The 27,767-nt window shown below is 43.4% G+C and overlaps 1 protein-coding gene across 1 annotated transcript in view; it reads right to left on the bottom strand.

The window, feature by feature from the left end:
- Window positions 1–20,520, bottom strand: part of mthfd2 (methylenetetrahydrofolate dehydrogenase (NADP+ dependent) 2, methenyltetrahydrofolate cyclohydrolase) — a 39,321-nt gene extending 18,801 nt beyond the window's left edge. The window contains exons 1-3 of the mRNA XM_063057069.1: window positions 20,366–20,520; window positions 10,975–11,159; window positions 8,478–8,600 (exon numbers count right to left, since the gene is read on the bottom strand). Coding sequence (XP_062913139.1) covers window positions 8,478–8,600; window positions 10,975–11,159; window positions 20,366–20,448 — 391 coding nt within the window. The 5' untranslated portion in view covers window positions 20,449–20,520. The remainder of the gene's footprint in view (window positions 1–8,477; window positions 8,601–10,974; window positions 11,160–20,365) is intronic.
- Between the last annotated feature and the right edge of the window lie 7,247 nt (window positions 20,521–27,767).

Genomic DNA, 27,767 nt, shown 5'->3' with positions numbered 1-27,767 from the left:
CACGCCATTCCAGATATGGGAATATAATCGCCAGTCCTTCTAACATCACAGGATATAAATCCTGGAATTGCGGCTCTTTTATCCCCAACCCTCTACCCACCCTAAACACATTTGGGGAACACCTTCACCAAAAGGATTGCAACAGATTAAGGCAGGAGTCACAGCCAGAGAGATAGACTACAGAAAGCAATTTGGTCCACTAAGTCCACACTTATTGTACGGCATGCACTCTGACACTAATCCTACTCTATATTAGTCTATTTACCCAATATCCCTTTCAACTACCTTGGATTGTTCCCACATGCCAGGGTCAAGTTACAGTGGCCAAATACCCTGCCAACCCATTTCTGGGATGTGGAAGCAAACCAGAACACTGGGGAGGGGGGGACTCACACAACTGAAGGGAAAACATTCAACATCCACACGGACAGCAGTGGGCGTCAGGACTGAATCCAGGTCACTGGAGCTGTGATAAACACAAGAGATTCTGCAGATGCTGGAAATCCAGTATAGTGTTCTCAGTAATATTAACTATAATGTTAACTGTAACTGCTAATTATAAAACGGCTTCTCTGAAGTCTAATAATGAAATGGCTTCTTTGTAATGTTAACTATGAGGTAATGTTCTCTGTGGCTGAAATGTTTGGGTTATAGTTATAGATAACGGAGGAACTAACCAACGGAAGCTATGTTATTCTATCTGTATGTGTGGGAACCCGGGTCAGTGCGCGGGCTTTTCGGGAGGAGAACAGAAGAGGAAGGACACGCTGGATGCGCTCTGGTCAACCACTGGGGTTGGTCCCAGGCGGCGAGTCGAGGAGGTCGGTGGGGATCGAATGGTGGAAAGGAGACCCCGTTCATTGAGCTCCAACTGTTGAGCACGAAGTGGTTGAACTCTGATAAGACTGGCACCTTTTACTTTCCTTTTATATTGTATCTCTATTAATTACATAGTTCTACGTTTGTAGAAAGATTTATAAAGTGTAATCTGTAAATCATACATTGTGCGGTGTCTGATATTTGATGTGTGAGTTTGTACCAGGGTGCATTACACAGCAACTACACAAATGTGAGACACGGTTTGGCAGGCAGACAGGGTTTCCCCTGGATAAACACAAGCTGATAGCCCTGAGCATTGCACCAGAATAACACACACAAATTGCTGGAGGAACAACACCTATGATGAGGAATAAAGAGTCGATGTTTCAGGCAGACAGTAACTTGCACATGACTGACGACGTCCTGATGAAGGGTCTCAGCCTGAAATACCAACTGTCTATTCCTCTCCATAAATGATGCCTGCCCTGCTGAGTTCCTCCAGCATTTTGTGTGTTACCCTGGAGTTGCGAGATAGAAGCTCCACTAAAAGTATCACACTAGCACCTTTCAAGGACAATTAAGGCTACATAACAGACATTGGCCTTGCTGATAAAAACCCAGATCTCAAAACAACTAGGTATTAAAAAAAACACTACCCTAGAAGCTGCAGTCTCCAGTGCACTTCAAATCTCTTGGCCAAGGTAAAAGAGCTATCTCTCTCTGCAACGAGAAACTTGATCCCCCAAGTAGGAACACCAGCTGTATTCCCTTCCTTCTTCCTAAGAAATGGTAAAGCACCTGCTTGCAATCACTTACAGTGACTGAAAGTTAATTTTAGACCTCTCTGCACAAACACACACACACTCTCTGAAATGTCAGTGATGACCTGCTGCCCCTCAATGTCCTAAGTGGAGTCAAGTAGATGATTTCAGCCTGAAGTTACCACTGAGAATGTCTGCACTGCGCTATTTCTGCTTTGCCTTCAGTGCTCTAGGACTGAATGCACATCTCCCGGACATGGGCATCGCTCATAAGACATGGGAGCAGAATTAGTCCATTCAGTCCATCGAGTCTGCTTCGCCATTCCACCATGGCTGATTTATTATCCCTCTCAACACCATTATCCTGCTTTCTCATTACCTTTGATGTCCTAATTAATCAAGCTCCACTTTAAATATACCCAATGACTTGGCCTCCACAGCTAAAGAAATTCCTTCTCATCGCTTTTCTAAAGGGACACCCTTCTATTGAGGCTGTGCCCTCTGGTCCTAGACCCCACTCTACCTAGGCCTTCCACTATCCGATAGGTTTCAATGAGATTCCCCCTCTCATTCTTCTCAACTCCAGCAAGTACAGGTCCAGAGCCAAACACACCTCATACGTTAAACCTTTCATTCCAAGGATCGCTGACGACCCTCTCCAATGCCAACACATCTTTTCTTAGATTAGGGGCTCAAACCTGCTCACAACACTCCCAGCGCCACCTGACCAATGCCTTATAAAGCCTCAGCATTATGTCTTTGCTTTTAGATTCTAGTCCTCTCGAAATAAACGCAAACATTGCACTTGCCTCCCTTACCGCTGACTCAACCTGCAAATTAATCTTCAGGGAATCCTGCAGAAGGATTCCCAAGTCTCTTGCATCTCGTATTTCTGAATTTTCACTGTTCAGAAAATAGTCCTCCAAGGGGATCACAACCTTGTTGTCGGGTTTGGAGGCTTGCGTGCCTCAGTGACCTGGAGAGCTATGTTGGTCTTGTGGTTTGGCTATTGGTAGGGTCGCCCATGTTAAAGGGTAGACACCTGACTAAGAGTGGTCCACTGGTCCTCCAGTAGATAGTGCCGGCAGTCGATGGAGGAGAGGCTTGTTTTGTGATGGTGCAAATGGATGCTCTGTGACTAGTATGGATGTTGGGCTGAAGGGCCTTGTAAACAGACTCAGGGCCAACAACCCTGACTGGTCAGAGAATAACAACTGTTACAGAAACAGCAATGAGATTTCATTGCAGGCCTAAACGCCAGCAGCATAATGGGCAGAAAGAAAATAGTCTATACCTTTATTCCTTCTACCAAAGCTTCCATTCCTACACATTGGCTTACTCCACCACTGTGCCTACCAGAGGTTACTAGAGATTCCAAGCTGCAGTTCACCGAGAGGTCCTTAGTCCTAATTTGGTTACATGAATCTCAGTTTACTTAGTTCTGTAAACTGAGCATGGGTCGCCTGACAAGTCACACTGTTGTCAGCTGTGACAGTCAGAATACAGTCCAGGCTTCTCACATGCCAGCTTATCCTCGAAAGTGTTTCACAGGTTTTCCACCACAGATAGGCAGCTCACTGCTGTCTGAGTGGGCAAGCTTTGCCCTTGCATGCCATATGATGCCGTGTTGGCATCAAACTTGCTGATGCCACAAACGGGCATCAAAACATAGAAACAGGGCCTTCAGACCATGAAGACCATACTAGAAGTTTAGCATTCACTTCCACCATGACAAAAACATTCCTCCCCTCCATCGACTGTCCACACTATCTACTGCATTGGGAAAGCAGCCATCATAATCAAGGACCCTTTCCACCTCAGCTATTCCTTTCACCCTGCAACTTTGAAAGGAAAAATCTGACAAAAGGTACTGGGATTTGGCCCAGTACATCATGGGTAAAGCCCTCCCAACCATTGAGCACATCTACATGAAACATCAGTCATAGAAAAAAAAGCAGCATCCACCACCCAAACCATACACTCTCTCATTACCGCCATCAGGTATAAGGTACTAGAGCCTCAGGACCCGCACCACCAGGTTCAAGAACAGTTACTACTCCTCAATCATTAGGCTCTTGAACAAAAGCCGGTAACTACACTCACTTGCCCATCCATTGAGATGTTCCCACAACCAATGATCTCACTTTAAGGACTCTATCTCATTATTTCATGTTCTCGTTTTTTATTTCTATGTATTTAAATTTGCATTTGCAATTTGTCATCTTCTGCACTCTGGTTGGTCTTTTAGTGATCCTGTTATAGTTACCAGTCTATAGATTTGCTGAATATGCCCACAGGAAAAGGAGTTGCAGGGTTGTATATGGTGACATATATGTACTTTGATAATAAAATTTACTTAGAACTTACATTGGGTAGAAGACGCAAGAGCTCAAGAACACATGCAACCAGTCTCAAGAATAGCCGCTATCCTGCTGTTAGAAGATTACATTGGACAACAAAGATTTTGCTCCCTGAATATTTTTGGGCATATTTTATGGATTTTGGGACGCTGAACATGAAAGTCACCATGAAATTTCCACATCTTGCACCATTTTTTGAAATCATCTATATTTGTTATGTCAATTTAAGTCAGAATAACTGATGCCAAGATTAAGGAAAGCATTTTTGTTGATCTACAAATGAAATAGGTCATCAGTGAGAAGCAATTCCAAGAACATCTTGTGGGACCAGAGAAAAACCACATGGCTGTCATTGAAATTTTGCTTGGCATTTACGGAGCACCAAACTACATGCAGCTGGTTGACAACATGCTTCAAGCATACAAAACCATGAAGTGCAACACATCACTAAAGATTCATTTTCTGCATTCCTATTTATATTTCTTCCCTGCAAATCTTGGCCTGTCAGTGATGAGCATGGTGAAAGGTTTCACCAAGACACTGCAGTCGTGGAGAAATGGTATCAGACCAACTGGAATTCATCAGTGCTAGAAACTTAAATGAAAGGCCCCAGACACAGAGTAGAAATGAAAATCATCAACAAAACATTTTTAGCTTAGTTAAACTATTGCAAAACGCCAGCACCATTATGCAATTTATATAGGCATCCGTTGGTCTCATGAGACTATGGATTTGCGCCTTGGAAGGTTTCCAGGGTGCAGGCCTGGGCAAGGTTGTATGGAAGACCAGCAGTTGCCCATGCTGCAAGTCTCCCCTCTCCATGCCACCGACGTTGTCCAAGGGAAGGGCACTAGGGCCCATACAGCTTGGCACCGGTGTTGTCGCAGAGCGATGTGTGGTTAAGTGCTTTGCTCAAGGACACAACACGCTGCGTCAGCTGAGGCTCCAACTAGCGACCTTCAGATCACTAGACCGACACCTTAACCACTTGGCCATGCGCAATTAAGCTCATTATATTCAATAAAAGTTAATTTCTTGTGATACAGGTAGTCTGAAATTATATTTGTGTTCAGCTTCAAGCAGTCTATCATAAACAAAAAGACTGAAGAAGCAACCTTTTCAAAAAAAATGTATTGTCCAGTGTAATTCAACAGTCTCCTTAGTGCAATAAGAATCAACTCTTGATCTGAGCCTATCTCATGACATTTGTGTCTACCTGCACTGCATTTTCTCTGTAACTAAAGTGTTATATTTTGCATTCTCTCATTGCTTTTCCTTCTGAACTTCTTCTGTGTACTTATATATGGAATGTTATGTCTGGATGGCTCTCAAACAAGGCTTTTCAGTGTATCGCAAATGACATAATCATAATAAATCAATTACCCATTTTATTCGTCCTACTTTCCCAACGAGCCACCAATTCCCCAAGTTCTATCTCTTAGCCATACACAAGGGACAACTTAGTGTCCACTGGGCAGCCCACACATCTTTGGGATGCGGGAGGAAACAGAGCTCCCAGGGAAAGCTGCATAGTCACGGGGAGAATGTTCAAACCTCACACAGCACCCAACGTCAGGATTGAACCCAAGTCACTGGTGCAACGAGGCAGTGGTTCAGCATGACTGCAAAAGGCTGGCAAAGTGACTCAGAAGACGTACGAGGGCAGACAAGAATATACACTCAGTGGCCATTTTATTAGGTACTTCCTGGGCACATGTTCGTGGGATGACCCAATGTGGTCGTGTGCTACTGTAGCCCATACACTTCAATGTTCAAGGCGTTGTGCATTCAGAGAAGCTCTTCTGCACAACACTGCTGTAATGCGTGGTTATTTGAGTTACTGTCGCCTTCCTGTCAGCTTGAACCAGTCTGGGCATAAGCTATAGAAACAGGGACGAGTAGGACAGGAGGTTGTCCAGACTGCCCACAAACCAGACTATAGTTTTCCCCCGGTTACAGTCACCCCCATATCAGCAGTTTCCAGCAGTGAATGGTCCTGTTTTGTAACAGGATTCACTCCTCCTCTTGGTGTGTCGTAACGTTTACAGGTCTCCTAACATGCAGTAGTACTGCATATTCAGAAGTCCAATCCAAAGGGGATTGAAAGGTTGTAAGCGATGCCTCGTGTCTAATTTTGCTTCATTCTGCATTCTATACAGACCAGGCAACATGCCGACTTTCAGCTATGCTAACCATTCTGGTATCTCATGCGTACTCCTGCCCATTACACCCTGCCCCTCCCGGTCAGATTTTACCAGTCTCAAAGGTTCAAAATATCCTTTAATGTTAACAAATATTACACACCAAAAGGATTTTACATTCCCCACTAATCTTAAGCAGCATTCAATTTTCGTTTTGTATTTCCATCAGCTAAAGATTAGCTTTATTTGTCACATGTGCATCAAAATACAGTGAAATGCATCGTTTGCATCAATGACTACAGTCTGAGGATGTGCTGGGGGAAGTCAGCATGTGTCACCACGCTTCCGGTACCAATATAGCGTGCCCAGAAATAATTAACCCTAACCCATACGTCTTTGGAATGTGGGAGGAAACCAGAGCACACAAAGGAAGCCCACACGGTCACAGGGACAACGTAAAACTGCGACTGATTTTATTTCATTGGGATGACTGACTAGGGTGGAAAAGTTTAACCAGTGCATGTGATTTGATTATTTGATTTATTTTAAGTATTTTTAAATTAGCTTGTTATTCACCCTGTTGTATGATATGGGCAATTGCAGTCATGGTCCTTCCATGACCATGATTGTTCTTGGCAAATTTTATACTTTATTGCCGCCAAACAATTGATACTAGAATGTACAATCATCACAGCGATATTTGATTCTGCGCTTCCTGCTCCCTGGATTACAAATCGATAGTAAATATTAAAAATTTAAGTTATAAATCATAACTAGAAAATAGAAAAATGGAAAGTAAGGTAGTGCAAAAAAAAACCGAGGGAGGTCCGGATAGTTGGCGGGTACAGCCCAGATCCGGGTTTTTCTAGTGATGGCTTGTTAATGCCTTCTTCTGGACAGTGCCTTTACAAGATGGGTGACCCCAGCCATTATCAATACTCTTCAGAGTTTGTCTGCCTGGCACCAGTGGTCACACAACCATTAGTTGAGATGTGCACCAGCTGCTCATACAACTATCCACCACCTGCTCCCGTGGCTTCACCTGACCCTGATCAGAGGGGGGCTAAGCAGGTGCTACACCTTGCCCAAGGGTGACCTGTAGACCAGCGGAGGAACAGAGCACCTTACATCTCCTTTGGCAGTTAAGTATCTCCACCCGCCACCCAAATTAATGAACAGGTTAAAGTACCCCAAAACAATAGATTTTAGTCTTCCAGCTACTTCTAGATATCTCAATTATTAGAGCCATATCGAAACAATTTCAATTAAGAAAACAAATTTTGACAGCATTAACTGCCAAGGATTAGGGTCTACCTCGAGGGACCTAGTGTCTGCCTGGATCACAGCCATTACTGTTCCAGGTCATTTGGAATAAAAGAGCTAAAAAGAGCTGGTGAAATGCCCAGGAACTTCAGCTCAAACCATGATACAATCTGACTCATGTAAAATGTCATTTCTGATTGTGATAATGATCCTAGAGGGACATTGAAAATTTGGGTGAATGTTATCTGTGGAGATTCGTCACGACGTCGAAAACTTTGACAAACTTCTATACACGTGTGGTGGAGAGTGTATATTGACTGGCTGCATCACAGCCTGGTATGGAAACAATGCCGTTGAATGGAAAAGCCTACAAAAGGTGGTGGATTTGGCCCAGTACCTCACAGGTAAAGCCCTCCCAACCATTGAGCTCATCAACATGAAATGCTGCTGTAGGAAAACAGCATCCATCATCAGAGATCCCTACCACCCAGTTCTGTTCTCGCTGTTGCCATCAGGTAGAAGGTACAAGAGCCTCAGGACTCGCACCACCAGGTTCAAGAACAGTTACTACCCCTCAACCATCAGGCTCTTGAACAAAAGCTGATAACTACATTCACTTGCCCTTCCATTGAAATGTTGCTACACCAATGATCTCATTTTAAGGACTCTTGACCTCATTATTTCATGTTCTTGTTATTTATTGCTACTTATTTATATTTACATTTGCACAGTTTGCTGTCTCCTGCACTCTGGTTCATCCTTCATTGATCCTGTTATAGTCACTATTCTATAGATTTGCTGATTATGCCTAGAAGAAAATGAATCTCAGGATGATATAGGTGACATATATGAACTTTGATAATAAAATTTACTTTGATTATCTAATTCTTTCACAGACTCCACCTCCAGAACAGATGCAATGAAGCAAGGAGCTTACTCCCAATCTGCATGGACTGTCCCAGCGGTTAACAGATAGAATAACAAGTGTTAGAGAAACAAATCGTTTTTCATTTAATTGTCACAAATCTTCTAATGGAGCATCAAGCTCAAGGCACAATAGTCCACAAATCAAACATCCAGTGTAAAGGACACAGAGGCAACTCGAGACCTCAGCCACCGAATGAGATTCTTACCGGGTAAAGGAAGCTGGACAAGCAGCCCATCAACTTTATTATCATTGTTCAGTTTGTTAATTAACTCCAGCAGCTCTTCCTCAGTGATGCTGGATGGCTTCAGAATGGTCTCACTCGTGATACCTAGATCAACAAGTCCAAATTAGAACCATTATAAAATAATCTTACCAGGTGCAAATATTTCACTGTTGAGAGCTACAGCATCATTCATCATAGTAAGCCATTTTAACATTGGTTATCGTTTGCTGGTGGCCAGTTTATAACTTCTATGAAAACTGGTTCATTCATTCTTGCTACATGAAATCAGGTTTTTTTTTAAATTTAAGAGACACAGCCCAGCAACAGACCCTACATACCCATCATGTCGCCCCATATGGCCAATTAACCTACCAATCCATATATCTTTGGAATGTGGGAGGAAACCAGAGCAGCCAAAGGAAAGCCACATACCCACATGAGGAGAGCGTACAAACTCCTAACAGCCCAAATCCCTAACTGGGATCATTTCTGTCCTTGTAGCCTGGTGAAAACATTCTGACTCTCACTTAACAGTATTTATCCTTCTCAGCACCCGAGGCACCAATCCTCCTCCCCAACCCTCCAGGGGCCTGGCCGTCACAGATTAGCTTGACTGTTGTTCTTATTATGTCACCTCAAAGTAAAGCTTAGTTTTATGTCAAAGAGTTATTGCACAAAGGCCAAAAAAAAAATCCAGAAGCAAAATCCTACTTTATCGGAGCCAGAACTGGAATGCAGAAAGACATATCAACAGGAGAATCAAAAAAAACACAAAGATGAGGATTTATATATATAAAAAAAAAGATCCTTGTGTAACAGAAATAACCGAAACGGAGATACTATAGTGTAGCAGTCAGCACATCATTTTACAGCGACTGTGATCACTGACCCGGGTTCAATTCCCTCCCCGTGACCACGAGGGTGCTCCGGTTTCATCCAACACTCCAAAGACACGCAATTAGGGCTAGGATTAGTGAGCTGTGGGAATGCTATGTTGGCACCCGACACTTGCAGGCTGCCCAGCACGGCCTTCGCTGGCTGGATTTGAAGCAAGCAGCACGATTCACTGTACGTTCCGACGTACACATGACAAATAAAGCTCATCTTTTTTTAAAAGTCAGCATAATTCAGGCAATGGTTCAATTGAGCTCACTCAGCTGCTCCACTAACCAGCAGGAAGCCCACGGAGCCACTTTATACGGAACTAGTTCACTTCAATTTTTAAAATAATTCAGACAACTTGGAGTTAGTAATTATGACACCAAGTGCCCTTTAGTGTTGCTTATTGAGGACAGATTGCTGCACAGTACCACAACAGTTCCTACCGCTGAAGTCTTTCTACTGATGGGAAGCTTGCTTGCTCCCAGTGAGCTGTTACTGATAAGGCCACTTATCTGCCAAGTCACGAGGGTCTGTCTAGCAACAGCAGCAGTACACCATCAAAGAAAGCAGCTTTTCTGAGAATTCATTGCTGCGCTTACAAAAGGACACATAGAAACTCCTTTTTGCCCTCTTGCACTTTTGCTTCTATTAATACACTTTTTTTTGTGCACAAATTCAATAAGCTCCAATCCATCTTTATTTGAGTTATTCATTCAAGGAAGTTCCTGCTCTGCTGAGAGAGGAAGCCAGAGTCACTGGAGCGAAATTACAACAGTTTGCATTTACTCGGTTTCATTCAAGAAAATATTCCGCAGGGCCTCTGTGAAATGCACTTTGACAAAATTTGACTCTTGGCCAACGCAGCCACATTCAGAAAGAAGGCACGGACCTTTCCTGTGCCCAGCCGCCCTAGAACACTGCTTCCCCTGGCGACTCTTCACATACAAAATGCTGGAGGAACTCAGCAGGCCAGGCAGCATCAATGGAGGAGAATAAGTAGTCGATGTTTCAGGCCATGGTGCAAAAATAGAAATAAAATACTGCTGAGGTAGTGTTCATGGGTTCAGAGTCCATCTAGAAAGCGGATGGCAAGAGGGGAAGAAGCTGTTCCTGAATCGCTGAGTGTGTGCCTTCTGTACCTCCTTGCTAACAGTAGCAATGAGAAGGCATGTCCTGGATGGTGGGGGTCCTTAATGATGGACACAGTCTTACTGAGACACCACTCCTTAATGATGTCTTGGATACTACAGAGGCTAGCACCCATGACGGAGCTGACTAATTTTACAAGTTTCTGCAGCTTACTTTGATCTTGTGCAGTTGCCCCACAACCATACTAGACAGTGATGCAGCCAGTCAGAATGCCCTCCATGGTACATCTGTAGAAGTTCGAGCTTTGCTGGAAAAATGAAATATTTACTGTGCATTCCTCCCCACAAAATCGTTCTTAGAAGAGGGTTGCCAACCAGAAGGGAAATGTAAACTCCAAGCTTCCAACAAAGCAACATCTATTTCAAGTAAACTTCTGAGGGGTAACAAGGTCTGGGAAAGACCTGTGAGAGCCACATCCATCAGAAAATAAAAAGTCAAAAATCCGTACCCACGTCAGCTGCAGCTTTGGTTTTGTTCTTCACGTAGGAGTGACTGGCTGGGTTGTCCCCAACCAGGACAACGCTGAGATGTGGCCTCCTATTCCCGTCAGCAACCCAGCGCTCTACATCGAGCTTTGCCTCTCCTCGGATTTGCCGCGCCAGTCTTTTTCCTGAGATGACGACAGCCTCATTTCTGAAATTCAAAGAAGGAAACAAAGGGGCATGAAACTTTTCTTGAAACCTTAAATCAGTATCACAACCCCAAATGTTAGCCCAAAAAAAGGCCAAGATTTGAATTGCTACTCGATATCTAAATCTAACTAATATCCTTGGACAATAAAATTCATGGATAATCACATCAATGATAACAGTACTGTCGAAGAGTCTTAGCAGAAATATCAACTATTTATTCCTCTTCATAGATGCTACTTGAACTGATTGGGTTTCACCAGCATTTTGAGTTACTCTGGATTTCTAGCACTTGCAGAATATCTTGTATTTAACACTCATGGATGTTATTTATAATAAAGTTTCAGATGGCCTTTGGCTAGTTCCTTCAGCAATGATTTTGCCAAATATAATCTTCTGAAAATGGAGGCAAGTTATCAGGTGGGCAGGAGACAGGATGGGGAAGGCTGAGAGCTTATGTTCACAGATAAGAAGTGACTCGTAAAGTATTGCAAAATCTGGTGCTGGAACCTCGATCACTGTTTATTAGCAACCAAGATGAGCTAAAAAGCCATGCCAAAAGAACTTGGGCAGTACAAGAACTGTCATTAGGCTGCTGGGCAAAATAAACCTCAGGCAAACAGGAGATTATCCACTTTACTCCTAACCCTAAGCAAGGCAAACTAATATTTAATAACATTTGTAAAGCTTGGTCTGATGAAGTCATATTCACAAATGAAGATTAAATGTCATGGGCAAATAGAACACCAGAATTAACTGAAATGCCTGCCTTTGTTACACTATCAGGGTGGGCAAAGTCCCTATTAAGCTACACCAGAGATGCAAGGTGAAATCATGCTCCATGCACCTTACTCGAGACAGAGGGGAGTGAGAGGCAGACACAGGCAGGCACGGAGAGGGGGAGTGAGAGGCAGGCACAGAGAGGGGGAGTGAGAGGCAGGCACAGAGAGGGGGAGTGAGAGGCAGGCACAGATAGAGGGAGTGAGAGGCAGGCACAGATAGAGGGAGTGAGAGGCAGGCACAGAGAGAGGGAGTGAGAGAGACAAGCAGGCACAGAGAGGGGGAGAGAGAGAGACAGAGAGACAGACATACACACACACACAGACAGAGAGGCAAACCTGCTCAGTGCAAACCAACATGGGAACAACAGTTGTGATTTAAACTTTAACGGTACCAGAGAAATTGTGCTAAAAAATCTTGAATATCTTATAACCGATCAAGAACCTTCACGATCGATATGTAAATACATTCGGTTGAAGAAATAATTATTCAGTGTTAGGAAATAAAATGGAATAGATGGGACAATAGTCACCATGGCCCAAAAAGCACACAACGGCAGAAAGGGGTAAAGGTAAAATACTGGAACAGATTTTTCTACAGATCGGCCACATAGCCACAGTGCAGTGTAATAGGTTATTAGATTAAGGATGTACAAGTATCAAAGGACATTGTAAAATGTCAGACAGGTTCGGCCAACGTGAACAAAAGGAGATAAAGGAGAATTTAATTAATAACAGTCCATTTCCTTAGCAAAATGGTCTATAATTAGACTTGAGGTATACTAGTAAATGGATTTGACAGTAAGATTTTTCCATAAGAGTGTGGAGAGAAAGAACTCTAAATATTAGCCTTATTTGTCACATGTACATCAAATTATACTGTGAAATGCTTTGTCTTTCGTTGTCTGAAGATTGTGCTGGGGGCAGCCCACAAGTGTTGCCATACTTTCCGCAATAACATAGCGTGCCTTCTAACCCTAACTGTACATCTTTGAAACATGGAAGAAAAACCTGTACAGTTCTGGGGAGAACGCACAAACTTTATAGGTGGTGGTGAGAATTGAACCCTGACTGGTGATTGCTGGTGATGTATGCCAACTGTGCTGCCCAGAAAGCACAGTGGAAGGAGAAACATTGACTGCAGCTTACAAAGCAGCTGAACACGCATCTATTTAGAGGTGGTGTGTAGTTCTATTAATGGACTAGTAGTTAGAGCTTTGGATTAGTAATCGGAAGTACAAGTTCAAATCTGCAAAGGCACCAGGGAAAGTTTCAATAATTAAAATATACTACAAGTCAGTAATGGCAGCCACAAAATTATTTAATTTTAATGAACCACGTGGTATTACACAGAACTCTAGGGAGGGAAATCTCATCTTCAATCATTCAATTCCAACTCGGATGTGAATGCTTCTTAACCAAATCCTCAGTAGGAAGGATGTGGAGAGGATATTTCTTATGGTGGGGGAGTCCAAGACCAGAGAACGTAGCCTCAGAATAGAAGAACACCCTTTTAGAACAGAGATGAGGAGCAATTTCTTTAGCTAGAGGGTGGTGAATCTGGAATTCGTTGCAACAGGCAGCTGCAGAGGCCAAGTAAGTGGGTATATTTAAATCAGAGATTGATAAGTCTTGATGAAGGGATACCTGGAGAAGGCAAGCAGTTGGGGCTGTAAGGGAAATAGATCAGCCATGATGAAATGGCAGAGTAGATTCACTGGGCCAAATCTCCCAATTCTGCTTCCATACCAAACGGTCTTAAATCAGCTTCAGGACAGTCAGGGATAGAGAGCAATTATCATCATTGACAGTGACATTCACATCCTGCCAGTGGATGACTGACACACCCAGCGCTGGGAAATGCAATCTAACAACCCCAATCTTTGTTGAGCTGAATGATCCTCTGTGCTGTTAATTTGTATAAACCTGTGATTTAGGAGAATGACACATGGAGTGACACGTGAAGGAAGAATAACACAATTAGGCTGGCACTCGAGTTTCGAAGTTTAAGGAAGTTTATGAGGGAAGAAGTAGAAAGTTAAAGGTTAATCTGTGGCCAATCAATTTAATGGAAAGGAAACTCATTCAACAAAATATAATATGGGCAATGCATTTTTTAAGGTGAAGCTGAGGCTTTATAAGGCATTCTTCAGACCACACTTGGAATATTGTGAGCAGTTTTGGGCTTCTTATATAAGAAAGGATGTGCTGGCGTTGGAAAGGGACCAGAGGAGATTCACAAGAATGATCCAAGAAATGAAAGGGCTAATATCTGGGGAGCATTCGATGGCCCTAGTGTTAGAAGAATGAAGAAGGATCTCACGGCAACCCATCGAATATTGAAAGGGCTAGATAAGTGGATGTGGAGAGTATGTTTCCTATATTGGGGGAGTCTAGGATCAGAGGGCACAGCCTCAGAATACAAGGATGTACTTTTAAAAGAAGTGAGGAGAAATTTCTTTAACCAGAGGGTTAAATCTGTGGAATTCATTGCCCCAATACCTGTAGAGGCCAAGTCATTGGGTATATTCAAAGCAGAAGATGACAGGTTCTTTTTTTAATCAGAGTGTCAAAGGTTACAGGTGGAGAATGGGGTTGAAAGGAATAATAAATCAGTCATGCTGGAATGGCGGAACAGATGCTATGGGCTGAACAGCCCCAAAAAACATTGCATCTAGCCTTCTGTGTATTTTACCATGAACTGAAGCCTTTCGGGAAGTGCAAAAGGAGGAGCTAGAAGAGGAAATGTCCAGCGAAGACACACAGGGACTGCAATAGATCAAACCAAATCACCAATCAGAACAGTTTTAAATGTGTAGTATTTTGTTCACTGTTAAAGGAGAACTACCATTCCTTTCTCTGAATTAGCCTTCAGCTTTGCTCACTTCCACTCAGAACTGATGACATCAATGTTCAAATTAAATTTATTATCAAAGTACAGATATGTCACCATGTACAATCTTGAAACTTGTTTACTTGCAGGCATACAGCAGTATATCAAGAAGCACAATAGAATCAAATAAAGAACACACCCAACTGCACAAATAAATAACCAATGTGGAAAAGACAACAAATTCTGCAAACATAAAAGAAAAAAATAATTTAAAATAAGCAATAAACATTGAGAACATGAGATGTACATGAACATGAGGTGAGTTGTAAACTTAGCTCCATCACGGGCACTGTTAGAGTGAATTTTTTGGGTAGATGATTTGTTTACACTTAAATGACTTTGGCCACCAGACTTCTATTTAACAATGGGCTTCCTAAAAGTTGTGAATACCAGATGCTTCTGGCGCCTGATGCTGTAGTTTTGAAGACAGTATTATCTATACATTATAAATATTAATTGTCTTCTAATGTTAGCAGGGGAAATGCCAAATAAATGTATCGTAGATTTAACTTACATTCCTAAAGGCTGTGGATACCAACCCCGACATGTTGGCATCGGAAGGAAAGGATGGTGTGATATTTTGTATGTAGCTTCAACAGGAAGCATTGTCTATAACTTTTTAAGTAGCGATTGCCTTTGTGCTTAGCATATTAATATCGAGCCCACATTGAGCTAGCAGACCTTTCTGCGGAAAGCGTCTCGGTACGTAGGTGCCTGCTGTACCTTGTTGTGTCAAATAAAGAAGCTGCTTTGTATCTAGCAGTGACTTTGTCTCTCCAGTGATTTCATCCACGCTACAACAGGCACTAGCCTCTGTAGTATCCTGGACATCTTCAAGGAGCGATGTCTCAAAAATTAAGGACCCCCATCACATGCCCTCTTCTCATTGCTACCATCAGGGAGCAGGTACAGGAGCCTGAAGGCACACACTCAACAATTCAGGAGAGGCTTCTTCCCCTCTGCCATCTGATTTCTGAATGGACATTGAACCCACGAATGCAACTCACTACTTCTTTTATTTCTGATTTTGCTCTACTTAATTACTTAATTCATATACTTACTGCAATTCATACAGTTTTTGTTCTATCATTATGTATTGCATTGTACTGCTGCTGCAAAGACAACAAATTTCACAACATATGCTGATACTAAACTTGATTCTGATTCTGGATAGTCCTAGAAAGTGAGACTATAGGTTGCAGGAACATCTCAGTGATGGGACGAGTGATCCCAGCAAGTCAGCCAGCATCAATCAATATTTTGCCCTAAGACCCTTCATCAGGACTACAGGGAAATTGATACACAAGTGTTTTAGGGATCCAAAGACGCTACCTGACCTGCTGTGTGTTTCCAGACTTCGCTTCAGGCTTCCATCATCTGCACTGTTGTGCCTTCTAGTCCCAGTCACATTCTTTTCCCCTGCTTTGCTCCTCTCAGATCTGCTGTGATTAACCAGCCTTCTGTGTCAGCACCACAGCCAAGTGTGGTATTCAAGCTGTGTTTGGTCTCCAGCACACCCCCCTCCTTCACTAACAAAGGTGTGAAATCCAATTTTTCCAAATTCTGCTGAAAAGCCGTGAACTTAAAACCAACATTAATCCCCCACAGATGCCGTCTGAACTGGAGCAGACAGAAGGCTTAGAAAGACATAGGTAGGTCTGAGGACTGGGATTGTTTTTTTTAAAAAGAGGAAGCAGCCATGGGTAACTACATGTAAAGAAGGAGAAAAAAGACTGAACAAGCATACAACTTAAAAACAAGCAGTAAACAATATGAAAACTAAGACTGATCTCTTAAGGGATTAGACTGGGGAATTGGTAATGGGACAGAGAAATGGCAAGAGACTCCAAATGATTATTTAAACTCAGTCTTCATAACAGAAGACAATAAAAGCATCCTAGTATAAAGAGACTTGAAGGACAATCTTAATGAGGTGGCACGGCAGCGTAGCAGTTAACACAACACTTTATGGTACCAGCAACTTGGATTCAATTCCCACCTGCAGTCTGTAAGGAATTTGGTACGTTCTCCCTGTGACCACGTGTTTCCTCCGGGTGCTCCGGTTTCCTCCAACAGTCCAAAAGACATACCAGTTGGGAAGTTAATTGGTCATTGTAAATTGGCCCGTGATTAGGCTAGGATTAAATCGGGACTTTTGCTGGGCGGCACTGTTCAAAGGCCCTATTCTGTGCAGTCTCTCAATAAATATGTAAAAAAAATTGTCAGAGGAAAAAGTGCTGGCTAAATTAAAAGGGATAAAGGGGAACAAGTTGGTGCTGCCAACACATGGTAACATTTTGCAGGCTGCTCATGAATGCCTGCAAGAAAATGAATTCCAGGGTTGTACGTGGTGACATATACTTTGATAATAAATTTACTTTGAACTTTAAAGGTCTGCAGCCTAAGGTGGAAGGAAGTGATAGTGATGGGTGTGTTGGCTGTGCATATAACTAGAATGTTTATGAATAACAATCTGCACAAAATGCTGGAGGAACTCAGCAGGCCAGGCAGCATCTATGGAATAGAGTAAACATTCAACGTTTCAGGCTGAGACCCCTCATCGGGACTGAAGAAAAAAGAAGATGAGTTGGAGTAGCAAGGTGGGGGGAGGGGAGGAAGAGCACATGGTTGAAGAGTTGGAGGGCAGCAGAGATCAGAGGGGGAACAGTGAGAGAGGATCTCCAGCATCTGCATATCTTCACTTGTTTTTGATCTTTATAGACATCTATTTCAATGACATTATTTCCAGTGTGATTAGAATGCCTGCACTGGATGATACTGAAGTGACCTGGGTTGACCTCTGGTGCTGTTTGTATGTGATTTGTACATCCTCTTCAAATGAACTTCATAAGGGGGATTAATGTTGTCATAGTTACTGAGAAAGAGTGAAAACCTTTTCCTGCACACCTATCATAGAGACCAATTTTTGAGAACATTGTATCGAGGTAAAATCAGTGGGCATGAACACTAATGTCTCTTAATTTCTGGCTACCGCTTCCAATTTCCCCCCCCTCCCATTTCTTGTTTGCCCCATTCTGCTGGCCCTCTGGCACCCCCTTCTCTTCTCCCCCACTGTCACGACCACTCTCTGGTTCCCAACCTCCTCCATCATAGAACACTATAGCACAGAAACAAGCCCTTCAGTCTATCTAGTCTGTGTGGAACCACTGGACCTGTCTACTCCCATGACCTGCTTCTGGATCATAGCCCTCCATACTCTTTCCATCCATGTACTTATCCAAGTTTCTCTTGGATGTTGAAATGAAACCCACATCCACCACTTGTGCTGGCAGCTTGTTCCACACTCTCACCACTCTCTGAGTAAAGAAGGTCCCACTCATGTTCTCCTTAAATATTTCACCCTTAACGCATGATCTCTGATTGTAATCTCACCCAACCTCAGTGGAAAAAGTTTGCATTTACCCAATCTATACCCCTCACAATTTTGCACACCTCTATCAAATCTCTTCTCAGTCTTCTACATTCTAGAGAATAAAGTCCTAATCTTTTCAATCCTCCCCTATAACTCAAGTTCTCAAGTCCCAGCAAAATCCTTTTAAATTTTCCCTGCATTCTTTCAATCTTACATCTTTTGGTAAGCAACCAAAACTACACACAATACTCCACATTAGGCCTTATGCAATTTCAACATAACATCCCAATTCCTACACTCAATATTTTGATTTAAGACTTCAGACCTACCCCATGCCTTTCTAAGCCTTCTGTCTACTCTAGATGGAATCTGTGGGGGCATAAGAGGATTAACGTTGGTTTTAAGTTCACCACTTTTCAGCAGAATTTGGAAAAATTGGATTTCACACCTTTGTTAGTGTGGGGGGGGGGGGGTGTGGAGACCAAACACAGCTTGAATACCACACTTGGCTGTGGTGCTGACGCACAAGGTGGCAGCCGAAAGATTTATTTACTTTCACCTCTTTCAAGAACTGTGGACCTGTACTCCAGTGCCCTACCGCTCACAACGCATTCATTGGACCAGTTCCTCTTGGCAATGGAGTCTACAGTAGTGAAAACCCAAGTTCCTGATTTACTTATTTTTATTTATTAAGAGGCTCTTCTGGTCTTCGAGCCACGCCGCACAGCAATTCTCCGATTTAATCGGACCCTAACCACGGGATAATTTAGAATGACCAATTATCCTACCAACCGGTCGATCTTTGGACTGTGCAGGTAAACCGGCGCACCTGGAGGGAACCCAGGCGGTCACACAGAGAACAAATAATCTCCTTACAGGCAGTGGCAGGATTTGAACCCGGTTCGCCCGTACTGTAAAGAGTTGTGCTAACCGTGCCGCCTCCAATTTAGTATTGGCCGCTGCTATTTTATAAGTACCTTTTAAGAATTCCCATTCGAGATGTTCAAATAAGGAACTGCAAGCTTGCAGTAGCCCCTGTTCTGAGCATGTTTTGATTCGAGGCCCGTCGATGAAATGCAATCGAATACCACTGAGTAACCTTTACGGTCATGAAAATAACTTTCAGTCAACATTTCACACGCTGGGCTAGTGGGACGAATTGTTGCATCATTCTGCTAGTGTAAGGCCTCAGCTAGCCAACTTGGAATGGAAACTGATTTCAATCCTTGTAGACAGCCAAATCTCGCAGTCAAAACCGGTAGGGCTGATTAGCAAACATCAAGATAAAGGCGCGAACTGACACAACAAAGCAACTTTAGTTATAACCTGCTTCTGCGGCAAGTTACTTCAGAGCAGATGGAACACAAGATTATATCAGAGAGGCAAGAAAACTGGCTGCAAGTCTGGCACGAAACCAGAGAGAAATCGAATAAGGAAAGATACCACTCCACTCACTAAGTTAAATACATTTTAAAACGCGGCTGATAACTGGAATGAGAAATGAAGCCAGGTGGAAATTTCAGATGTACAATTTAATCGCAGTTAATTGAAATTTCAGCTCTCTGTTCACCACATTAGGTGTCATCGGAAGCTTTTCATCTCCTCGCTGTTTGCACTACCGAGAACCCAGCCTAGCAACAGCAGACAAGGAGCAGATTTCTCTGTCACGTAAACGGCGCCAGCTATTTCATCAGACTCCCGGCCGGGGCTACGGGTCCGCGTCGCACACGACCCGGTGGAGAGAAGAGAGGAGAGAAAGGAAGTGAAAGAATTGAGAAATTAGGTAGGGGGGAGGAAAGGAAGGAAAATGAGGTCGGTTGAGGAAGGGGAGGAGGAGCAGGGCAGTTAGAGGAAAAGGAGGAAGGGGAAATAGGAGTGGGTAAGGGGAAATAGGAATGGGGAAGGAGAAATACAAAGAGGAAGGGAAAATGGGGTGAGGAATGGGAAATAAATGAGGGAAAACGTGGAAGAAGGGGAAATGAAGGGTGAGGGGTAAAATGGGGCTTGAAGAAGGGAAGGGAGGGGAAGATGAATAAAGGGAAAGAGAGAGAATAAGGGTGAATGAGGAGACAAGTGAGACTATCTGGGAAATAAACGGAGTCTGACTAAAGGGGAGATGGGCATCGCTCACTCCAGGCTCTACCCCCTTCCCCCGGTTGTCCTACCTCGGGGCGCTGGTGTGCAGGCGACAGACACTGACTAGACCGGCGCTGAAGAAGCGGAGCAAGTTACCAGAACCGGGAACCATGCCGCCGACGCTGATGAACCCTGCGGAAAGCGAGGCCGCGCGGCCGCCCGTACCTGCCTTTTACAGTCAGCCGGGGGCCGGGCACCCTCCTTCTTCTTCCATTGGCTGCCCGGGGATCCAGTAACAGACCTCTTTAACTGGCGATTGGCCAAATGGCTGTCAATCAGCGGTTGCCGAGCTACGAGTTGACGTCACGGCGGAAATAGCTCACTCACAAAATGCTGGAGAAACTCTGGGTCGGTTAGCATCTATGGGAGTGGGGTGGAACAAAGAATCGACGTTTCAGTATCGCTGGCATATGTCGGAAAATTTGTACAGCAGTACATTGCAATACATAAAGACTGAATTACAGTAAGAAATATATATAATTATTAAATAAGTGGTAAGGTAGTGTTCATGGATTCAGTGTCTATTCAGAAATTGGATGGCAGAGGGTGAGAAGCTGTTCCTGAATCGTCGAGTGTGCGCCTTCGGGCTTCTGTACCTCCTTCCTGGTGGTAGCAACGAGAAGAGGGCATATCCTGGGTGATGGGGGGTCTTTAAGGATGGATGCCGCATTTTTGAAGATGTCCTGGATGCTGGGCGTCTAGAAAGGGAATGTCTGATGATTTCCATCGCGAGTCACCTTAATGGCGCCCAGGTTTTGGGCCGAGGTGCTGCATTAGAACTGGAAAGGAAAGGAAGGGAATGGGAGGGGAAGGAGGCAAAAATAAGAAGAGCAGGGTGGTGGAAGGGGAGGATTACAAGCGGACAGGTAATAAGTGAAACCAGCTGGGTGGGGGTGAAGCGGGTAGGTGGGTTGACGAATGGGGGGTGGGAGGCGTGGAAGAGATAAAAGCCTGGAGTAGAAGGAATATGATACGAGAGCACGGCACACCTTGGAAGAAAGGAACCAGAGAGGTGATGGGCAAGTGAGGAGAATAAAAGGGGTAACCAGAATGGGAGATAGAAAATGAGGGGGGGGGGAGAGAAATCGATGATCATGGCATCAGGTTGGAGGCTACTCAGACAGAATATAAGGTGGTGTTCCTGAGTTTGGTCTCGTCATTTCTGCAGAGGACCCCGTGGCCAGACTTGTCAGAATGAGAATGGGAATTTGCTCAAGATTTCCAGCATCTGCAGAATCACTTGTGTTTATTGGGTGGGTGGGTGGGTGGGTGGTGTCAAAGAAAAGGCTGTTAAGTCCCAATTGTCTAATCTACACCATATTCCTAAACTGCAATGCATATTGGCATTTGAATGGGAGGACCTTAGGAAGTACTACAGAACAGAACACCCTTGGTGTATGTGTCCAAGGATCCTTGAAGGTAGTAACACAAATAGGTGGTTACACCGGCAAGGAAGTTGTGATACAAATCAGAATCAGTTTTTTTAAAATCACTGATTTGTTATTTGGAATTTATTATTTTGTGGCATTTCAATGCAGACCTGAAATTTCTATGTTACAAAAAATTCTATGGATTACAAAAAATACTTGTGTGAAAAAAAATTAAATAATGTCAGAGGTGAAGTTACTCCTGAAATGGGTGTGGATATTCAGGCTGCTGTATCTGGTGGTAGTAATGAGAAGAAATGCACACCACAGATGGTGACTGTCCTTAGCAATGGGTGATGCATTCTTGAGGCACTGTCTTGAAAAACACTGTGTGTAAACGTTGGTTAGGCCCCTGCTAAGGAGACTTGTGTGCAGTTCCCTTCACTGCACTAGAAGAAAGTGAAAATTAAAAACAATCTGCAGAGGTGCAGGAATTAAAAACAGAAAATACTGGAGAAACTCAACAGTTTAGGTGCCAACTATGTAAAGGGAAAGTTAATATTTAGATCAATTACCTTTCATTGGAATTGGAAAGAGAAAATGAGAAAACTTCAGTTGGTGACACAAGAGAAGCCAGATGCTAGAATCTGGGGCAACAAACTATCTGCTGGAGGAATTCAGCAGATCAATCATTGTGCAGGGAGGGTTTTGTTGGGAGAAGGGATTATACTTTATTCTCACCCAACAATTGATAGTAGAACGTACAATCATCACAGCGATATTTGATTCTGCGCTTCCCGCTCCCTGGATTACAAATATTAAATATTAAAAATAGTAAACATTAGTAAATATTAAAAATTTAAATTATAATTCATAAATAGAAAATGGAAAGTGAGGTAGTGCAAAAAAACCGAGAGGCAGGTCCAGATCCGGGTCAGGATCCATTCAGCAGTCTTATCACAGTTGGAAAGAAGCTGTTCCCAAATCTGGCCGTATGAGTCTTCAAGCTCCTGAGCCTTCTCCCAGAGGGAAGAGGGACGAGGGACGAAAAGTGTGTTGGCTGGGTGGGTCATGTCCTTGATTATCCTGGCAGCACTGCTCCAACAGTGTGCAGTGTAAAGTGAGTCCAAGGACGTTAGATTGGTTTGTGTGATGTGCTGTGCTGTGCCGTGTTCACAATCTTCTGCGGCTTCCTCCGGTCTTGGACAGGACAACTTCCATACCAGGTTGTGATGCACCCTAGGAGAATGCTTTCTACGGTGCATCTATAAAAATTAGTGAGGGTTTTAGGGGACAGGCCAAATTTATTTAGTTTTCTCAGGAAGTAAAGGTGCTGGTGGGCCTTCATTGCAGCGAACTCTGCTTGGTCATTTTCCTGTGGGCATACTCAGCAAATCTATAGAACGGTAACTATAACAGGCTCAATGAAAGATCAACCAGAGTGCAGAAGACAATAAACTGTGCAAATGCAAATAGCAATAAATAACAAGAACATGAGATAGAGTCCTAGAAAGCGAGATTGTTGGTTGTGGTAACATTTTAATGATGGGGCATGTTGAGTGTGGTTCAAGAGTCTTATGGTTGAGGGGTAGTAACTTTTCTTGAACCTGGTGGTGCTTGACCTGAGGCTCTTGTTCTTTCTACCTGTAGTAAGAGAAGAGAGCATGACCTGGGCAGTGGGGGTCTCTGATGATGGATGCTGCTTTCCTATGAGTATTTCATATACATGTGCTCAATGGTTGGGAGGGCTTTACCCATGATGTAATGGGCCAAATCCACTGCTTTTCTTAGATTTTCCACTCAAAGGCATTGGTGTTTTTATACCAGGCTGTGATGCAGCCAGTCGATATGCTCTTCAATACACATCTATAGAAATTTAGACCACAAGAGTTGGGAGCAGAATTAGGCCATCTGGCCCATCAAGTCTGCTCTGCTATTCAATCATGGCTGATTTATTTCCTTCTCCTCAACCCCAGTTCCTGGCCTTCTCCTCATAATCTTTGATGCCATGTCCAATCAAGAATCTATCATTCTCTGCCTTACACACACCCAATGACCTGGCCTCCACAGCTGCATGTGGCAACAAATTCCATAAATTCACCCTCTATTCTGAGGCTTGCCCTCTTGTCCTAGACTCTCCCACAATGGGAAGCATTCTTTCCACATCTACCGTCTAAGTCTTTCAACATTCAGAAGGTTTCAATGAGATCCCCCCTTTTTCTCCCCATAAGAAAAAGTCTAGAATTTAATATCTGGTCTCAGTAAATAGAATACGTCAACATACATCCCTTTTAATTTGCCCTCCTTCCCCAGATTTTTACTCAGCTTCCCACCCCACCCTGAAAATTGTTAATCGCCCTCTTAAGCAGATGCACTGGTCACCTGGATGGGAACTGGGATGAGTTATCCTATAACAAGGATAAATGTTGAGGGCAGATAAAGGTTGAGACTGAAGCTCAGAGGAAACATCATCCACTCTTTTGACACACTTCCTCATTCCCACAGCAAGTGAACTGGGCTTGGCTCAGCCTATTCTGAAAGTGGAGCAATCCTGCTCCGCTTCCCACACTTCCCCATGGGCAGGCTGCCCTAGTCTGGCTGGAGTCACTCAGAAATCGGGTGTGAAATGAGTCAGCAAACACCAGTTAGCTGCTAACTCTGGGAACATTATGGCTGAGCCCAATGTTAACTTCTAACATATACACACACACACACATATATATATATATATATGTGTGTGTGTGTGTGTATATGTTAGAAGTTAACATTGGTATATATATATACACACACACACACATACACATACAAATATAAATAAGTTTTGCAGATGCAGTTTCTTTCATGCCTTTATTTACACTATAATGGGTACAGACTCACACAATTTAAGTTTGATTGCTTTTGAATTGGCATGTCAATCTCACACACTGAATATATACACACTCATCCTGAATATGCTTTGTGGTTATTAAATTGGCCAAGGGTGTTTAACCTGCTTCTCCCACCTCGGCACATTCTCATGTCTGTGTATTCACCTGTCCTTACACATCCGTCATTATATGGGCTATTTCTCTCCCACCCACCCCCACTTTCTCTCTCTACCTCTCCCTATCTCTCTCCATCTCCCCCATCTCTACCTCTCTCGCACTCACACCCACATACACATTTCCTCCCCCCCTCTCATGCACACAAATTTGTCAGTTTTAGATGTCATGCCAAATCTCCGCATCTCCTAAGGAAGTAGAGGCACTTAAATGCTGGGTCCAGGACAGGTCCTCTGAAAAGCTAACACCCAGAAATTTGAAGTTGCTGAGCCTCGCCATCTCTGGTCCTCCGATGAGGGCTGGATCATGGACCTCTGGTTTCCCTCTCAAGTTTATAACCAGTTCCAGCTGTTGACGTTTCAGGTGGAGACCATGTAATATGCTTTCTCAGTCTGCAACAGAACAGGCCTGTTTGTACTGTAGTTTTCTACCGTAGACTCTGCAAATGCTGGAACTCCAGAGTAACGCACACATGAAATTCTGGAGGACCTTAGCAGGTCAGACAATATCTATGGAAAGGAATAGCTATACATGGTCATGCCTCAGTTTCTGATGCTCCAAAGTTAAAGTCAAATTTGTTGGCAAATGCACAAGTACATGTATGCAGTTACAACAGGTGCAAAGCCAAGATTCCAGGCTCTCTTTGTTGAAATACTTCATCACAGGCACCATTTTCCAGTCTTTTCTGTTTTTTTATTGTTTTGGACATCATTTTTGTTCTAAGTACTTGTTAGCAAGAGTTGCCTTGCTAAAATTATATACAGCCCTGGTGTAATGGCATCAGGAAAATGATATAGGTCTGGTACCCCTTTGCAATATTTGCACTGGGAATAATGCAGCCAAGTTTCATCAGATTGATTCCTGGAGTGTGAGATATGTAGGGAGATCACTTACAGGAATATCTAAAGTGGGCAGCAGGGTAGCATAGTGGTTAGGATAATGCTTTACAGTACCAGCAACACAGGTTCAATTCTCACCACTGCCAGTAAGGAGTTTGTACATTTTCCCTGTGACCTCGTGGGTTTCCTCTCAAGTCAAATTCATACTGGTTGATAAGCTAATTGGTCATTGTAAGTTGTCCCATGATTAGGCTAGGATTAAATTGGGGGTGTGGGGGGGGGGGGTAAGGTTTGCTGGGCGGTGTGGCTCCTGCATCTCAACAAATAAATAAAATAGTGACCAAGGATTGACAAAGCAGGTTCTGGGGATGAGGTTTCCCCTTGGGTGGGATGACTGGTTGTCTCAAAATAGGCCATCAGCCATTCAAAACAGATGAGAAATATATTCTTCAGACCATAAATCTTTAAAAGAGGGCTGTGGAGGAGAGGTCACTGAGAATATTGAATAAGGGATATAGGATCGGGCATTTTCCACTACATTTCTCTTAGCTGCAGTAAAAGGACATGATTGACTTGGTGCGTGGCTTCAGGGACTAGATGGACTGACAGCAAACACCAGGAGCAGCCAAAAGGTCAGTTGCTGGAAAGAGACCATTAGACAGTGCAGCACCTAGTGGCGGCTTGATAATGCAGAATTCATACTTGCAATACAATTAGCACTTTTGATTCATACACTAGGACCTTGGCCATGTGCTGAGGATGGGATTCCCAGGCATGTCAAGACTAACAAAATCAGCATTCCTATCACTGAGTGCTGCTCTGGCAGGAACCTAACGAAATCCAGCAATGATTCGCCCATAGCTCAGTGTGAAGAGGCTGCCTGGGAAAACTGATGCTGGAGATGTAGTGGTCTTTGTGATGTGAGGGATCTAAACTGTTGTTGGTGGCTGCTTTACATGTTGAAATGGCTGAATTCTACAACCACTTTCTCCACTATGCTAGATAGTTTTACTTATTTAATTTAGAGATACAGCGTGGAGCAGGCCCTGCCAGCCCAACAAGCCCCACTACCCAGCAACTATTTTAAAACTAGCTTAATCCTAGGACATTTTACAATGAACAATTAACCTCAGTATGACTTTGGACTGTGGGAGGAAACCAGAGCACCAGTAGAAACCCCCATAGCAACGGGAAGAATGTACCAATTCCCTACAGCCGGTGCTGGAATTGAACTCCAAAGTTTTGAGCTGTGATAGTGTCATACGAACCGCTACGCTACCAGTCTCCACCTCTGGCTACATAGCTTGCCATGCCCAATTTCTTTTTGGTAAGAAGTTAGTAGTGATCACTGGCAATTGGGAATATGCAGTTAAACAGAAGAGGGAGACAGCAGTTTCTACCTCGTCTATCCGTGTGAATTTCCCACCACGTTTCTTCCTTCTGTGCTGGATCCCTCCAGCCCTCAATTCATTGATCTTTCAATTAACAGCCTTCCAGATTTCAGAATTCAAGATTCACCAGCCTCTAAAGTCGCTACACAAACCCTATTTCATGGTTCTCCCACCAAGGGTTGATCTTCAGACATTTACACATTAGACCTCCTTGGGATCTTACAGGTTTCAATAACCTCTCATTCTTATAAACTCCAAGTAGGCATCCAATTTTACGATAGGACAATTCTGATCCCCTAGTACTCCAGGAGCAACCATCACCACGTACATTTGTAATAGTTTAAGCTCAAACACCATAGCAAAAGCATTTAAACGGGCTGTAAAGCTTGAAGTGTTGACATATGGAGCAAAATTTCAAAGTTAAAGTGATAGTGTTGTGGCTTTAATATATTCAGAACAGCCCTGGTCATAATGGTAACTAGAACAGGCTCAAGAGGATAAATAACCCATTGTCACCATTCAAAAATTATGCCCTTAAGAAACCCTTGGGTTCCTCTATTTACTACTGCCAAATCAATCCCCAAGCCCACAATCACTTTCTTGAGTGAATCTCCAAAGTTTGCAAGCCCCCCTCCCCAAAGTAAGCACTAAGTTTGTGCAGATAGCATTACCACACAAGCTCTGCCAGTTTCACCATGCCAAAGTGCAGAAGATTCCCTGTACAAACTTTTGCGAAGAACCATAACCAGTTCACTTGAGCAATTTTCCTTTTCACACCATGAACAGATATTGG

The sequence above is a fragment of the Mobula hypostoma genome, chromosome 8, assembly GCF_963921235.1.
Source record: "Mobula hypostoma chromosome 8, sMobHyp1.1, whole genome shotgun sequence".
NCBI classification, from domain to species: Eukaryota; Metazoa; Chordata; class Chondrichthyes; order Myliobatiformes; family Myliobatidae; genus Mobula; species Mobula hypostoma.
Note: the sequence above shows the minus strand (reverse complement) of the source record. Positions and strands in the feature narration are given on the sequence as shown.